Genomic DNA, 17,384 nt, shown 5'->3' with positions numbered 1-17,384 from the left:
CCCTAAAACTCCATCTACTCCCAGACTCTGCACCAATGGCCCCAGATTCGTGATGGTTTCTAGATCCTGGTGAGTATGGAGAGTGTCTCAAGGGAAACCTTTGGAGACGAAAACACACCTTCAGAATTCAGCACCATCACCTATGAAATGCGTGACCTCACAAAGTCTCGGTTTTCTTATCAGTGAAACAGAAGTAACATTTGTGCTTACTTCACAGTACTGTTGAGAGGGGAGTTTGTGCTGGCTTACCAAAAGCCCAGATATTACCAATAAGCCTCTCTTCTAGTTCATCACCATCTGTTACTGCACAGGCTTATCTCTTCTCCCAATTTATAAGCCCTGAGGGAAGATACTTTAAAATATATCTTTATACCTCTTCCAACATCTAGCAGAGGGCCCTAAACAGAGCCCAGACATATTGAATACTTGTGGTATTGCATTAACATTGGAGAGGTTTTGGCAGAAGACTTCACTGATGCCCTTGAACACTAGAATGCAGAGATGAAATTCTATGGAAGGCTAAAGCAGAAAATTCATAAGCTGAGATGCCAGTATCCCGGATTTCCCTGAATTGTTAAAAAAAAAAAAATTAATTAATTTTCAGTGAGTGGAGAGGAGGGGGAAACGGAAAGCCCAATACACTTGTTAAACCTCCAAAAACGTAAAAAAGGGTATTGTAAAATGTTTCAGAGAGTGTATGCTCTAAAATCAGCGGAGGGGGACAATAGCTTTCAAAGGACTCCTCCTACCCCATCAGCCCCAGAACAAAGGAGGCTGGGTCGTCCCTAAAGGGAAGGCGTGCTCTATGTCCTGGAGACTCCAGAGCTCAAGGAACTGGTTATCCTCTCTCAATTCGTTATACCTTGTTTTTTTTGTTTTCTGTTTTTGAATTTAAGCATTTCTTTTTGTTACAGTTCATAGAAAAAGTTGTATTTTTTTTATTTGTTTGTTTTAAACCCACTGTATCCTACTTAGTGATTTTCCTAATGGCCCACACACAGTAATTAACCTCCAGTCAACATATTCTGGAAAGAATATTGAGGGGTCTCACGTGCCAAGGCCACGGCAGGCACAGGCGCGCTCAGATATCCTGCCTGAGACGGCTCCCCTTGCGCATAAACTACCTCAAATGAACTCAAGTCATTCCAACGGTCTCGTTATCAAGTCTGTTCTTTTCTGCTGGGAAGATGAAATTTTGAAGCACTTCACATCACCCATAGTTTTTTTTTTTTCTTCTTTTTTTAACAGGAGGGAGAGAAAGAGCGTGCGCGTGCGAGTTATATCGTGGAATGATTAAAACAAAACAGGCCTCTACCTTTCTTGGCTGAGAAACCTGGCAAGGACATCACTGGCTTTTAGTTCTTCAGTTAGCTGTATTGCCATGGAAACTTTCGAAAGATGGGGAGCTTGCACTCGAATCACTCCCTGAGGAATGTCAGCCTGCAAAGCAATAATGACACTGGAACAAAGCTGGCGGCAGCTGGAACATGTAACTCTGTACAATGCATTGTATGGGAAGTATGCTTAACTACTACGCATTTTACTTCACTACATAAAAACCTTAACTACTGTATAATGTAATTTGCTAAATTACATCAAACCTCAAATATCCTCTTAATGGTGATAGGGGAACTTTATAATGCCTATGCAGTAATGCTTAATTATTTTTAAAGATGTAAAGAATGACAGCAATAACCATTACTGCCATATTAAGTGCTGATTTCTGAGTATTATCTACTAGAGAGTGCTTCTTCATGCAGCAATTTATGAAATTGAATCAGAAAGAAGTTACTTTGTGTGCTATTGCAATGCATGCGTTTAAAAAAAATCTTCCTGTGCATTGACAAAATTTCACAGAAATGTTTGTTCCTGGGAGTATTTTTTAAAAATGGCACACATGTTCCTATACATTTGGATTGTGTCTGCTCCTCTCTTGGCTAGTAAGCTTCCACTGTGACCACACACTCTGAACTGATGATGACCAATTCTAATTCCTTTGCCTATAGATGTTAAGAACTGTATGTTTAGTGAGATAATGAAAGACTGTGAGGACTGTCATATCAAAGTATCAGCTATGACACCTGACATATTAGGCTTAATTAATTTCTAATGGTTCCACTACAATAAACAATTTATTATTTATAACTATATGCCATGAACAGGCCTGAGAACAAACAGCATGCATAAATTATGTTTAAAGGTAATGCTTTAAATGTTACAAAACCTTGTTTCATTAAACTAAAATTTACTGGGGCACCTGAGGGGCTTGGTCAATTGAGCACCCCATTTCAGCTTAGGTCATGATTTTGCGGTTCATGAGTTCAAACGCCACATTGGGCTCTCTGCTGTCAGCACAGAGCCTGCTTTGGATCCCCTGTCCCCCTCTCTCTGCCCCTCCCTTGCTTGTGCTCTTTCAAAAATAAACAAACATTTAAAACAAAACACTAAAATTTCCTAAGTATTGATTGAGTACCAGGCACTGTGCTAGGTCTACTTACTTAGTAGATAAATAAGACACAAATCTTGTAGCAGACAGTATTTTCTGTGCTCACAAAATGATTTTGTTAAGGTACATGGTCTTGAATTGCTTCCCCCCAACCCCCGCCAACATAAAGCATGGAAATACCACACATGGCACCAATGTGACTTCTTTTAAAGTTCAACAAAAATAACATGGCTTTAGAATCAGGCTACAACAAAATGTAGGTATCCCCCAAAAGATTTACACTTGCTTCGCGGTAACAAGTGAAATGTAGCACCAGAATAACAAAGAAAAGAAGCAATACTCCTAAAACCGAAAAAGGAGCTTGGGATTATGTAAGACCATAGCTTTGCTCCCCAAAGGGCTGCAAACACCTGTTACATCTGCGGAGACACCACAGGGGGCCTCATGCCAACCTGCGAAACCCTGCTGCCCTCACCTGACCACTCAGTGAGGGGCCACGGGAGCACTCCCTCCCACGGAAGACAGTGCATTCCAGGGCTGCCCACTCGCCAATCTGCTAGGAGAGGGACTGTGTTCCTAGTGTCCTTTAACTGGTCTTGCTGGGGAAATGTGCTCAGCCCCATCCTTGAAGGATGTCCCAATCCCAACCCACGCCCAGACCTCTCAACGCCTGCTTCTCTCCCATCCAGCCTCGCCCCTTGGCTTGGTCTGTTGACTTCCAATTTCTGGGGCACATTTTTGGCCTGATAACTTCGTCTAGTTTCTGACCTCCACCTCACCCGTAGGGCGCAAATCTAAGATACCTTTTTCCTTGATTCTGTGACAATTTACTTTCACTTGTAACGTGTGGAAAATGAGCTGCTTCTTGCAATGGATGGGGCATTTAATGGGCTAGTGTGCCTTTTTTTTTTTTTTTCCCCAAGGCAGATATTAAATCAGTGGTGTATCTTCTAACTCAGGGATTATGCTACATGAACTTTTGCCTTGGGTTTCATCTCTAGGCTGTATCCTGCTCTGGTCATTCTACCTGCTTCCCTATTACCTCACAGGAGGCAGAAAACAAGAAGCTGACAGACAACATGAATGTTGGAGTGAAATTGTAATAGCAACAGTTGAAGCACAGAGTCTGTGTCCATAAAACCCTAATCCACCTTGTCCACTCAAGTGAGAAACAAATACTGGCATTTTGGTTGGATTCCATTATTATTACGATGATGATGATGATGATGATGATGATGACGATGGGCCTTGAGTGGCAGGCTAGGGTTTGCAGATACCCAGATACTTTACGCTGATTTAGCAAAGTTAGGAAATCTGCTTGACTCATAATGTCAGATATCCTTACATACAGGTTTTCTTTGGCAAAAATAATAGTGACAAAAACTTCCCAGAATTACATCTTATCCAACCCTGAAATATCAAAAAGGCAGGCAAATCTGTGCTGATATTTAAAGTGAAGTAAGATGATAATAATTAAGTTTTTATATATAGAAGGTCTACAATGAATGAGTTATGAAAGCAAAAGGATCCAGAAAAATACATTGCCATTGAGAGTTCAGAGATAGGACAAGCTCCCTCCGTTGTCTGCCTTTCCCCCCACTATGGTCCCACTGTGGGACCCACAATGGTCCTGTGGCACCATTCTATTGTTTGGATTAAAAAGGCCAATCAAATTTGCTACAAACACCCAGGCTTTCCTGTGTTCATGCACGTTTTACTCCTCTTCTGCAATATCTTCTGCTACCAATTTCTTAAGGCCCAACTCAAATATATCAAACTCCATAGAACCTTCCATGATCTACAGGGTCAAAAAGAATCTCCTCTTTCCACTGAAATTGTTTTGTAATGGAATTCTAATATATGACACCTGTGTTCTAGTTACACGCCACATATCTGAGTCATATCTGTATATCTGTAGCCAACTATCAAGTGTTTATTGATTTTTTTTAACGTTTATTTATTTTTGGGACAGAGAGAGACAGAGCATGAACAGGGGAGGGGCAGAGAGAGAGGGAGACACAGAATCGGAAACAGGCTCCAGGCCCTGAGCCATCAGCCCAGAGCCTGACGCGGGGCTCGAACTCACGGACCGCGAGATCGTGACCTGGCTGAAGTCGGACGCTTAACCGACTGCGCCACCCAGGCGCCCCAAGTGTTTATTGATTAAATGAATCACTCAAAAACAGTTCTGAGAATGCTATGCTAACATTATAGTATTTCTCTAGAATAAAATAACATATAGCAATGTGTATTGCCTTGATAGCAAAAAAAAAAAAAAAGCGTTTAGGAACATTTTCTTTAAAAAAAAAAAAAAAAAGTTGCCTCCATGTACCACATGGTATTTCCTCTACAGAGAAGAGACAGGAAGGGAAAGAGAGGAAGGAAGGAATTAAGTGTCATAAGGAATACTTCAGTCAGTTACTCCTGCAGGGAGTCACCAACATTTGCATGCATTTGCCTGAGGATTCCACCACTTTTCCCATAAGGCACCTCATGAAAAACTGAAGGCCTCGAATACTGTGGTTGTGGCCTACGCTTTCTACTTGAGTTCAGAGACCGTGCTTTAGAGAGTCCAGCCAGGCTTCCTTATAACTCACAGCACTGGGGTCAGTGTGGTATTGGGGGGTCACACCCCAGAGCAGCACATCTGACACAGGAATCCAGCGTCTCTCCCATAGTTAGGAAGGAAGAGGACCACGGACTAGCTTCTCAGGCACTTGAGAAGTCTCATGTGTAGGTGAAATGTTAGGCAATCTCCGTATTATGGCTTTGCCAGCAGATGGGGAGTGGCATGCATACAGACTCCTTATCACTGTGAAACTACACTTTCTCCCACCTTTCCCTGAGTGAGCAGGGGATGAAGCTAGGCCAGTTTTGGATCAGCTTGAATGCTGCCCGAACTACCAACTCATTTCACATAGAAGTCGAGTATCAGTGCCTGGGAAAACCTTTCTATTGGGCCAACGATGGCACATAGCACCTTCCTAGGTTGACTGGCCACACTCCCTGATGACTACGGAAACTTCTAGCGGGAAGGCGTGTGTGTGTCTATGTGTATTTATGTGTGCTTGCATGAGTGTGTAGGACAGAAACACTTCAGTGTTTGTTTCTATAGTAAGACATCCCATCCAAATTCTCACAACGATATACAGATTCAGAGTCTGACTCACTTTGAATCTGCCATGCCCTTCACCCTTGGAGAAAAAAAAGTGTTTAACCGGTAGATATAATGGTTAAACATGAAGAGCTTAGAAGTTGTTTCTGGAAACTTTTTCTTTTTTTCCAGATATCTTGACAAGTGTGGTCAAATGATACTTACTAAAGATGGTAAACAATAAATGATGCCAAAGCTCTAGTGTATGACAATTACTATTAAGCTCCAGAATCATGCTGTATCAAATACTCAAGCCATTAGTATACTAATTACATTGAGCTGCCAAGCTTTGAATAGACACAACATGCCTGATCATTAGAGCAAACAGTCTGTTCTTAACTTGAGCCATAATAACTGAATCTGTGAATAGTATAATCTTTGTAATTTTCCTGTTTCACATTTTTTGGTCTTAACAGCTGTGACTCTTATTTTTTTTTTTTTAATGTATTTTTGGTGTTCTGGTGAGCTGAAGTTATGTGATGTAGAGCAAGACAGAGGAAGAGCAGTATTTCACTAACACACCATTAAAATTTTGTCACAAAGGATTTTACAACTTACAAAATAATAATTTCTTATGCATGCAAAAACTGTTATAATGGAAAAAATTCTCATATATGGTCCTCACATGTTTTATATATGGAACTAAAGTTTATTTTAAAAAAACATGATTTTATTATTTGGTTAAATAAAAAATGATTTCAATACTTCTTCATAACATGTTGATAAACACTGCATTGCTCTTAGTTTTCTACCCTAGATTAGAAATTCAACGTCAAATCTTTAAAATGGATATTTCTTTTTTTTTTTTTTGCGTTAAAAACTAAGCAAAATGTAAAGCTGATATTTTAATGCTACAGAAAACCCTTTTATCTTCAAAGGGGCAAACTGGAAATATAGCTTTCTTAAGAAAAAGGCCAGATATAACACATATTTTAGAAAATTAAAGACATTTTAGCGGTATCTTAAACTAAAATGGCATATTCATCACCTTACTCTAACTGGAGGTAGAAATATGGAAGTCATCCTCTGCTATCTTGAACTGCCTCAGTCCTGATTATAATTGGGCCTTTATCATCCAAATGCTTAAACTTTTATCCAACTCACAGATTCAGAGAACTGTAAAGAAGGATCTGAAATAACTTCCAAAATAATAAGCATTTAATTTACAACAAAATTAAGTTCTGATATTTTTCTCTTCTAATATAGTATTTTTTATGCACTATAAAATCAAAAAAACATCTTAAAAAAACAAGATTTTGTGCTTCATATTGTAATTTGATTTTTCACATGGGTCCCCAAGTAGATCCAGACACTGTTTCCAGACCTGAAGCAAAGGCTTAAAACAATACCTGCAATGATGCTCTGGGTCAGAGCCGTTAAATGAAACCAGAAATGGAATTATAAACAGATCGTGACCAAAGACGGGTGGCCCATGATACAAACAGCCCAGAATCTACATCACACTGCTGCCAACTCCAAGATTCTTCTGAAAAGAATGGCAGAAAGTGCAGCAACAGATTTCTTTTCCATGTCCGAAATCCTAAACATTAAAAGGTTACCATACCATCTTGGACTTTTAGCAAGTCACATAAGCTCTCTAAAACTTGAGTCCCTCAACTTTAACTTACGGGTGTGACACAAGATCATCCAGAGTTAACAGTGAAGTTAAACCACAGAAGGAACATTCGCTCTACCAATGAAGGGAGACATGAGCAAGCTCAGCTTATTTCATGGAATCTCTTTCTCATAAACATGCAGCTTCTGTTTACTTTGAAAGGTGAGCTTGAATGACAGTAGAAAAAAATCATACAAATCTAAGTCCACAATGAACTTGAAACCTACACAATTCAGCAGTTCATAACAAGATGCTCATCAAAGCAAGCTGTCCTAGACCCTTATCAGGCAGAGATGCAATCTGAGATAATTATGAGTGAAATGATGGAATGCCTATGATTTCCTTAAAAAAACAAAAAGGAGAAGTGTGAGAGACAGGATGGAACGAGATTAGAAAAATAGGTTTGATCACTGGAGATGGGTTTATGGCTGTTTCCATGAACAGGTAAGAAAAATTCCATAACAATTAAATATACGTTTACACACACATAAATACCAAATGGGGGGGGGAATCACACTTATAGTTTTTGTACAATACACATGCCAAGGTCCTGCTCTGGGAGATTCTGATTCAGTGAGTCCAGGGAGTGAGCCAGTCAGGTTTTGTAAAAAATGATACTACAAATGCTCTTATTACATACTTTGGATGAGATACTATTAACCTGGTCTTACCCTTCATTTTATAGAAGAAATTAAGACCCAGAGAGAGAAAATGATTTGTCATTAATGTCTCACTGCTGGCAGAACTAGAGCTATATCCTCACGACACGAGTTCGAGAATGGGATGTGGTTGGTGCATGTGTGCATGCATTTGTGTGAGACATCAGTTGCAACTGCAAGTTGAAGCCTATCAGAAAGTGATGATTTTTAACGGCCTACAAAGTCAGAACTGACTTTTCAAATGCAAAACGCTCTGGACCTCCATCCAATGTTAACCTTGCTCGGCCTCTATCGCACTACTAACCACGTCCTTTTACCTACTTGACTCTTCCTCGTGAGGCTTCTAAGATGCTATAATCTTAACTTTCTCTGGCTTCCTATCATTTCTTGGTCTCTTTTACCAGCTCCTCTTCCATGGCCCACCGCTAAAATACTGGATCCTTTGGCGTTAACGGCAATCTCTCTGCTAATCCCAAAAGCACACCTCCAGCTCTGGCTGCCCTCTGAGCTTCCAGCCCATGTAGCCAAAGTACTGTCACACCGGCAAGTCAACTACAAACGTCAAAAACTGACTACCTCATCAAAAGTGTGCTCCTTTTGCTTAATGCTTTAACTCAGTGATATAATTACCCAAAGTAAAATCAGTTGAGTCTTTCTAGATTCCTCCTCATTCTACACTCCTCATATCCAATTAGTTTCTACATCTTGTGGGTCATTCTGGCTCACATTTAATACTTCCTTCCAATCCTTCTGCTGGGTGTTGGCATTGACCAGGAGGACTATGATAAAAGCTATATATTAAACATATGTTAATAGTGGCTGTATAGGGGTGGCTGGGTGGCTTCATTGGTTAAGCCTCTGACTTTTGATCTCAGTTCAGGTCGTGGTTTCACAGTTCATGAGATTGAGGCCCACACTGGGTTCTGCCCTGACAGCACAGAGCCTGCTTGGGATTCTCTTTCTCCTTCCCTCTCTCTCTGCTCCTCCCCCACATGTGCTCCCTCTCTCTCAAAATAAATAAAGTTAAAAAAATAAATAATGGCACTATTACATTTTCATTGTATTACTACACATTAGCCCTAGACTAGGATATATATCCTTCTCAGAATTTTTCTGTGATATTAAAGAAATAGAGAATAAGAGTAAAGACACCCAGATTTAAGGATATATAGATTTGGATTCAAATTCCAGCCCTACCATTTCCTTTTTAGATAAGCTTAAGTTATTTAAGATCCCTGATCCTCACTTTGTCTGTAAAAAATGAGACAACTGCACCTCATTCTTGAATGAAACTGCACCATGCCTGATCTCTGGCAAGCATTCAAAATTATGATACTACCCCTTAAAAATATGGCAATATTCATGAATTTGTAACTTTTCTTCAACATATTATGAGTATCTTCTGATGTCATATATATACACTTGTATTTCCATGGTATTTCATTACACAGATATGCCGTAACTCATGTAACCAATCATCTGCACCCTTGTGGATTACTTCTAATTCTCGTCAGTATACGGAATATGGCAATGAACTTAAGCATAACTATTTACATGGCTATGTTATTATTCCCTTTAAAGGAATTTCTGAATACAATGAAGAGCATGGTTTTCAGGCCTCTGCCACATGCTAACTGCTCTCCAGAGGAATTCTACCAATTTATGTACTCCTATCAGCAATGAAATTAGCTGGCATCTCCTGCCTAACCTCCCATTTTTCACTGCTCCAATCTTTCCTTCACCTGACATCGCAGCAACTATTTATTTTTACCTTAGAGAGAGAAAGTGCACATGAGTTGGGGGGAGAGGGGCAGAAGGAGAGGGAGAGAGGGAGAGAGGGAGAGGGGGAGGGGAGGGGAGGGGAGGGGAAGGGAGGGGAGGGGAGGGAATCCTAAGGAGGCTCCATGCTCAGCACACAGCCTGACACGGGTCTCAATCCCATGACTCTGGGATCATGACCTGAGCTGAAATCAAGAGTCGGACGCTCAACCAACTGAGCCACCCAGGCACCCTTACAGCAACTATTTTAAAATTTACACATAATCATGTAACTCCTGTGGTCACAGCTTTCCTCAGAATAGAAGCAGGCTCCCCCTAGTGACGGATCCTGGCCTTCCTTCTGCCCCTGCTCTCCATGCACCTCACTGGCCAGTATGCCCTAACCTTCCCACTAAACACACCCAAACATTCCTCCTTATTTATCTAATACACACCTTACACTCAACACACCCAGACTGAAAACTGTGATCCCCCCATCAAGAGGACAATTCCAGCCTTCTAATTTCTCAAGCCAAAACCTTGCAGTCATCTTTTACTTCCTTTTCCTACAACTCTTATCATTTCAACTTGAAGAAATTCCAATGGATCTAACTTCAAAAAACACAGAATCTGACCACTTCCTCTCCAAGACTAACATTCTGGTCTCTCACTTGGATTAAGATGTGATCCTCTCCCCATCTCTGTTGACTCTCCTATAGTCTATTCTCAACACAATCATCCAAGGGAACATTTATTTTTTAGTTATTATTTTTAAAATAGATTTTTTAATTTGAAAAAGAGAGAGAGGGAAAGTGTACAAGCAGGTGTGGGACAGAGGGAGGCAGAGGGAGGCAGAGGGAGACAGAGACAGAGACATACAGAGAGAGAGAGAGAGAGAGAGAGAGAGAGAGAGAGAGAGAGAGAGAGAATCTCAAGGAGGCTCCACACTCAAAACATAGCCCAACCCGGGGCTCAATCCTAGGACCCCAGGATCATGACCTGAGCCAAAATCAAGGGTTGGACGCTCAACTGACTGAGCCACCCATGCACCGCCCCCCACCAAGGGAACATTTTAAAACACAGATTTTCAAGCCTTTGCTCAAACCCTGCAATGACCCCATTTCACTCAGGATAAATTCAAATTCCTAAAGATGTAAACCACTTCCTTGGTACTAAGGAGGCATTTTATTAGAAGAACCACTGAATTTCTCAGAAAACAAAAACTCAGAAAGACTAACAGCTAATACATGATAAAACGAAGATTTAAATCCTAAGTCTTAAAATGACAATATGGCTTCTAACGAGTACAGAGATAATTCTCAGACCAACTCTCAACTAATTAACTCAACGAACAAACTAAAGAAATCCAAGTTAACACAAATCCTTTGTAAATAACAAAATCATGTAAACATTTCATCTCCAAAACACAACTTTTAAATTTTTATCTAAAGATTTAGTTTTTTAAAAAATATTTATGTTTAGGAAAGGGCAAGCTTTAGAAGGGGCAGAGAGAAGGGGACAGAGGATCTGAAGCGGGCTCTGCACTGACAGTCTGACAGCAGTGAGTCCAGTGTGGGGCTCAAATTCACAAACTGCAAGATCATGACCTGAGCTGAAGTCGGATGCTCAACTGACTGAGCCACATAGGTGCCCCTAAAGATTATTTAAAAGGTACAGCATAAATGCTTTCTTGGATATATAACATCAGAGAATCACGTTATAACCACCTTACAAAAAAGACAGGGCTATGAAGTCACCTGAGTTAATATGAATAAGCAGAGCTACAAAGCAAAATGATATTCACATATTTGTAATAGTGTTAGAGTAAATGTTCTCAATTAAACAAAAATGAAATGTCAAAAACCCTTTCTAATCTATAAGATCAAACCTTCCCCCCCGCCCACAAAAAAAAATTGAACACTGTTTACAATTCCCCTTAATTAAATTTTATGTTCTTAAAGATATTTTAAAACTTGACCAAAAATACTTAATGCCAAAAATTGTTATTTCATAGTGGTGAGAGCTATAAATATAGAATATATATACACACATACATACGTACATATATTTTTTCACAATTACTAGATCCCTAAGTAGGCCAAAGCCAAAAAAAATCAAAGGCTGATAATTGCATTTCCACATTATTCCACAAGATGTCAGCATGTAACTGAGTAACCTCAGTGGTGGTGCTGGTTGTGCAGGGTGTCTCCACCTTAAACAGAACAATAGAAACCCTTTCACATCATGATCTTAAGTTAGAGCTTTGATAACTCACTTCTCCAATGTGTTTTCATGTAGTATATTTTCTTATCTTAAACCCAATTCTTAATATATTCTTACAGCGGTTTATAAATGCTCGTATTTAGAAATTTCTTTTGTGAACATTTTAATTTTCTTCATTCCAACATAAATCTCACCAAATTCTTCCAGGGATCCAATTAAGAGCCTTTAAGTACTTACTGAAGTCCAGGAAGGATCCTGGTCATAACCAACCATTGGTCTGTTTGTCTGGGTTATTTTCCCCCATTTTACAGATGAGGAAATTGAAGACAAAAGATCAGTGATTCATAACAGGGACTCTTCCCTCAGTAGAGATTACACATTCAGTGGGCAACTGGAGTCTGCAGAGTCCTTTGTGGGGGTGGGTGGGTGTTGAGACACTCTCGTCTTGCTCTTTTCTTTGTTTCCCATTAACAGCTCATATGCTGAGTCATCAACACCTGAGCAACTGTTAATACTGATCATTAGTAGAAACACAGTTGCCATTATTGAGGCCTTTACCTTGTAAGTAGTACCAAGGCCCCGAAGCAGATAGAAAGTCATACTACAGAAACATATGAAACACTTTTCTTGTATGATAGGTAAAAACAATACTGAAATCTGCATAAATACACATCTTCAAGTTTTTCTTACATCGTTTGTACTCTTATCTTGCTTTTCATATTTTTCTCGGTCATAAGCCATTTTCTTCAGCAGTTTCTTCATGGCTTTTTTATCTTTTTTATGATTTTCAGTATTTTGCTTTCTCACTTGGTTGACAATAAACTTGGGAATCTATGGAGAAATAAAATCAAGTTTGGGAAGGAAAAAGAAATGGCACAATTTTGAACTATGGAAATAATTATTTTTTAAATTTAGAGAGAAGTAAAGGTTTTGTCTATTTGATAAGACTATGCCATTTTACACTTACTCTTCATGAAATATGCAAAAATGCAGCTCTTTCTCATTCACTATGAGGACACAGCATCCACATGAAGTAACTTACCTCCCATTGTGTAAGTAAGGTTCAGAAAGAGGCTTGGTAAAGTTCAAGGTCATAGTGGCTATCTTCTATGCCTCAGGTTAGCCCTTAGCTAACCTGCAGTCCCTTCTAATAACTAGCCAGCCTCACTTGTTAAAAGGGAAAGAAAAACTCACCAATAAATGCTGAGAGTTATCTAGCAACAATCTAGGAACAAATGATTCTCAGAAATTACAATAGCAAAAAGAAAATATTTTAGAAGTTACCAAATTGAAATAATGAACCATTCCTGGCATTTTAAAAACGGAGATTCGGTAAGTGGACATTTTTTTTTTTAATTTCAGTGTAGTTAACTTACAGTGTTCTATCAATTTCAGGCGTATAGACATTTTTTTAATTGCACTTGAAATCACCTCTGTTGGTTAGCTTTTTAAGGAAAATACAACCATAGAAAGTCTTTAGAATCTAGATATCATCACTCATTATCAGAACTTAAAGAGATATACTTACTGTCCACAGAAGTTTTTGATACTTAATCAATAAGTGCATGATATTAGCTGTCCCAGCTGCCATTACAAATTCTCGCTGTTCGCTGCACTTCAAACCCAGTGCGTGACACATGAAGAGATTTGGGGCCATGACCATTGCTACATTCATAGTTGTCATCTTATTTTTGTCTCTATTGTCTATAACTCTTTGGAGAAATTCAAGCAGGGCCTAAAACAGAAATAGCTCTTTTGAGATTTGTGTTCTCATGAAGATAAGAGATTAAAGCACTGTAGCATATGGGATTTTTACTTAGTTAAAAAATAACAAGTTGTGCATAACCACAGTCAACTAGCTACATCCAATGGGCCTTGTCATCAACAGTTCCCCATTTGGGTAACGAACTCCAGGATGGTCCGAGGTGGTGCTTTGTTTCTACCAAGGGCTATGGCCCTGGGGAATGAGGCGGGCAGGACACACATCTGAACTAGGCAGCTGGGAGAGGAATGGAGGCAGATGTATCAGACCTAGAACCTACCAGAGCCATGGAGCACTGAAAAGCAATTTAAAATATCATAGTAAGATGCACTTGCTTCAGGAAGAGCTTTGCTTTTATCTTTAGGAATTCAATATATATATATGTATATATTCAATATAATATATATTCAATATATTCAATATATATTCAATATAATATATATTCAATCTATTCTATATATATATTGAACTATGGAAATAATTATATATAAATATATATAAATAATACATATATAAATATATATATATAAATATATAAATAAAATATATATATATATTCCCTTAGAATGGCTTTAAGGTACTCAATAGCTAGCTGACATGAAATCTAAAAAGAATGGAGACTGTCACATGGAAGAAGGGGGAATGGAGAGACAAAAAGAGAAGAGAGTTTTGAAAAACTGAATGTGTAAATAGAAAGGAACTTCTCACCCCAACGGGTTGGTGATGCCACCCACTTCCCACCTGTTGGCAACACTCCTGTGTCCTCTGAGCCTACCCTCCATAAAGGCCACAGGAGCTTACTTCACCCTCCTCCTTTCAGTTCTTCTTTTCCCTTTATCCTTGATTTTGGTCTCAAACAATCACAATAATAACTACACAAGTATTCAATGTTTTCCGAGTGAGGGAGAGGTTGCTTTAAGCACATCGCCGATATCACCTCACTTACTCCTTACTGGAGATAGAGGCTGTAATTATCCCCATTTGACAGATGAGCAAACAAAGTGTAAGAGAATGTAAGTAATGTGCTAGAGGTCAAAGAGCTAGCCAATGCTGGAGAAGGTCCATTTGGCTTTCCTTTCGGAACTCTTAAGTACTAAAAGACTCATGTTTTCATATTTAGCTTAAAGTCCCTATCTGTAAAGGGTCAAATAAACTGCACCAAAGTGGAAAAAGAATAACAATAAAACTGTGTTCATCTCTCACAGGATTTGGGCGGGGGTGGGGGGGAAAGCCTGTGTTAACAGATGGATCTTAAATCAAGTAAAGCTGCTATATAGACCTCAAAATTTTGAAATAAACTAAAGGCACAGCCTCAATACCTAGCAATAAGATTTATGTATCTAATTTCTGGTATAGTGCTCAGAAAGTTAAATTGTAATCCAAGCATAAGGCTATATAGAAACAATACCTTCTCAAATGAGAACAAAAGATTAATTGGTGAGGTTTGGGGAAAAAAAATTTAATTTTGTTCCAGAGACCAGAATAATTATTCAGGTACCAGTGTATCTCTTTCTTTACAGAGCATAAATTATAGAGATTAGGTAATAAACCACTTTAATTGTAGCGCACATATGCAATAAGATTATTCAAACTATTACTATTAGAATACTAGAATGTTGTGTTTCTGGGTATGTAGATATGAAATTAATAAAATGTTAGCCTCGCCTTTGTTGAAAGCACTTCATCTTCAGATATATTTTCTCTTTACCTGAAAGAGAACTGTCCTTTTTATTTTTTTATTATTATTTTTTAAAGTTTATTTATTTTGAGAGAGAGAGGGAGAAAGGGAGACAGCACTCAGCCGCAGAAGAGAAGGAGCACAAGCAGGGGAGGGACAGAGAGAGGAAGAGGGAATCGCAAGTAGGCTCCGTGCTGAAACTCACCAATCGTGAGATCATGAGCTGAGCCAGTCACTTAACTGACTGAGCCACTCAGGCACCCCAAGAACCGCCCTTTTTAAAAAAGTATCTGTCACCAGTCTGGTATTACACAAGTATCACTGGACCTACTCCTTGAAAACCCAGCTTGAGTCCCAGCACAGTTAGCTATTAGCCATATGTGATTTTGGGGTAAACTTTTGCTCTCTCTGCCCTTTAAAGTCTTATTTGTAAAACTGGAATACGAATTCCCCAGCCTACCAGGAGTGGGCAAGATGATGTGTATAGTTAACTTCTTCAAACTAACTAAATGACTAAATAACTAAATAAACGCCAATGATTATATTAACATGGATGCCCTGTTGATAACATCAGTTTTCATTATTCCTCCAAAAAGTAGTTATGGTCAATGATTCAAATGAACAATAATTCAAGGCAAAAAAAGCAGTTTGCCCAAAGACACCTCTTTAGGCTTAAAGTAGGACGTGGTGTTGAGACACAGTCATGCCTCCAAACCACTCCATGTGCTATAGTAACAGTCTACAAAGGTCATACACAGGATCCCATCTCTCTGAATGGCAACAGAAGGAGCAGCCCGAGGCTCATGAAAATTGGGGAAGTTTGCATTAAGCTTCTGGAAATTACCTTGTTATAGAGCTTTCCTTCACTTAGAACTAAATGTAAGTGGTTTATTTTCTTGTACATATAGCATATTTGTTTCAGTGTTTCTATTACTTGAATCTGTGTTTTAAACACTCATCAAGGCTAATTAAGCTCTTAAATAAAGCTTAATTACTAAATTTACTGGGTTTGTTTTCATTTTCCAATTTTTTTTTAACATTTATTCATTTTTGAGAGACAGAGAGAACAGAGTGTGAGCTGGGGAGGGGGAGAGAGAGAGAGAGAGAGAGAGAGAGAGAGAGAGAGAGGAGAGAGAGAGAGAGAATCTGAAGCAAGCTCCAGGCTCTGAGCTGTCAGCACAGAGCCCGACGCGGGGCTCGAACTCACGGACCGCGAGATCATGACCTGAGCCGAAGCTGGATTCTTAACCGACTGAGCCACCCAGGTGCCCCTTCATTGTCCAACATTTTATCCCCCAAAAAGTATTTCCCACCTTATTTACAAAACTGTACTCCCATAACCTTATATGCAAAAATTAAACATATTCTAAAATTTTAAAAAGAAACATTTTTTTTTCAAACAATTTTCAAGAGTGTGCCTGGGAGTCTGAAGGCGAATTCCAAACTTAAGTTGAAGACCAGCCTTGCCCGATAGCAACCATACTGGAATAAGTGTTTGCTCTCACAATGATTTGAACTCATTTGAATGCAGACATATTTTAAGTAAATCATGTCTTTTTTTAAAATTTTCCTGTTTATTTATTTTTGAGAGAGAGAGAAAGAGAGCAGCAGAGGGGCGGAGAGATGGAGGCACAGAATCCGAAGCAGGCTCCAGGCTCTGAGCAGAGGGCTTGACACAGGGCTCAAACCCACAAACCATGAGATCATAACCTGAGCTGAAGTCGGATGCTTAACTGACTGAGCCACCCAGGTGCCCTAAATCATGTCTTTTCAATTCCCGCCTTATACTGGTCATTCACAGAGCCATCACAGACAGGTACCTCTATGTGAATAAGAAAAATGATGGGTTCAGTTTCTCTTCCTGGGCGGTTGAAGCCCTGTGTCAGGCCAAGGCCTACAAGCAGACTGGAACTCAGTCCCTGCTCTGTCCTGAGCCAGATGTCCCCATCTCAGCAACAGTCTACCTGTACACGGCAAGCCTGGTCACACAATGTTTAAATGTAACCCTTACTGGAGTCGGCCCCTGTCTCCAAAACCCCACCCATTGCCGCCTTCTCAGTTATGCATGTAACAGTCAGTGAAGAAGATT

At 39.4% G+C, this 17,384-nt stretch overlaps 1 protein-coding gene across 5 annotated transcripts in view; it reads right to left on the bottom strand.

The window, feature by feature from the left end:
- The window catches only part of ARHGAP18 (Rho GTPase activating protein 18), a 191,772-nt gene that overhangs the window by 5,124 nt on the left and 169,264 nt on the right, over positions 1-17,384 (bottom strand). For 3 of the 5 annotated variants that reach the window (XM_027056930.1, XM_015072776.3, XM_053222252.1), the window contains 3 exons: positions 13,384-13,590; positions 12,546-12,686; positions 1,316-1,440 (listed from right to left, as the gene is read on the bottom strand). In XM_027056930.1, coding sequence (XP_026912731.1) covers positions 1,316-1,440; positions 12,546-12,686; positions 13,384-13,590 — 473 coding nt within the window. Of the gene's footprint in view, positions 1-1,315; positions 1,441-12,545; positions 12,687-13,383; positions 13,591-17,384 lie in introns of those variants that run through there. The other 2 variants (XM_027056932.1, XM_053222253.1) reach the window with 2 other exon arrangements.

The sequence above is a fragment of the Acinonyx jubatus genome, chromosome B2 (genome assembly GCF_027475565.1).
Source record: "Acinonyx jubatus isolate Ajub_Pintada_27869175 chromosome B2, VMU_Ajub_asm_v1.0, whole genome shotgun sequence".
In the NCBI taxonomy this organism is placed as follows: domain Eukaryota; kingdom Metazoa; phylum Chordata; class Mammalia; order Carnivora; family Felidae; genus Acinonyx; species Acinonyx jubatus.
Note: the sequence above shows the minus strand (reverse complement) of the source record. Positions and strands in the feature narration are given on the sequence as shown.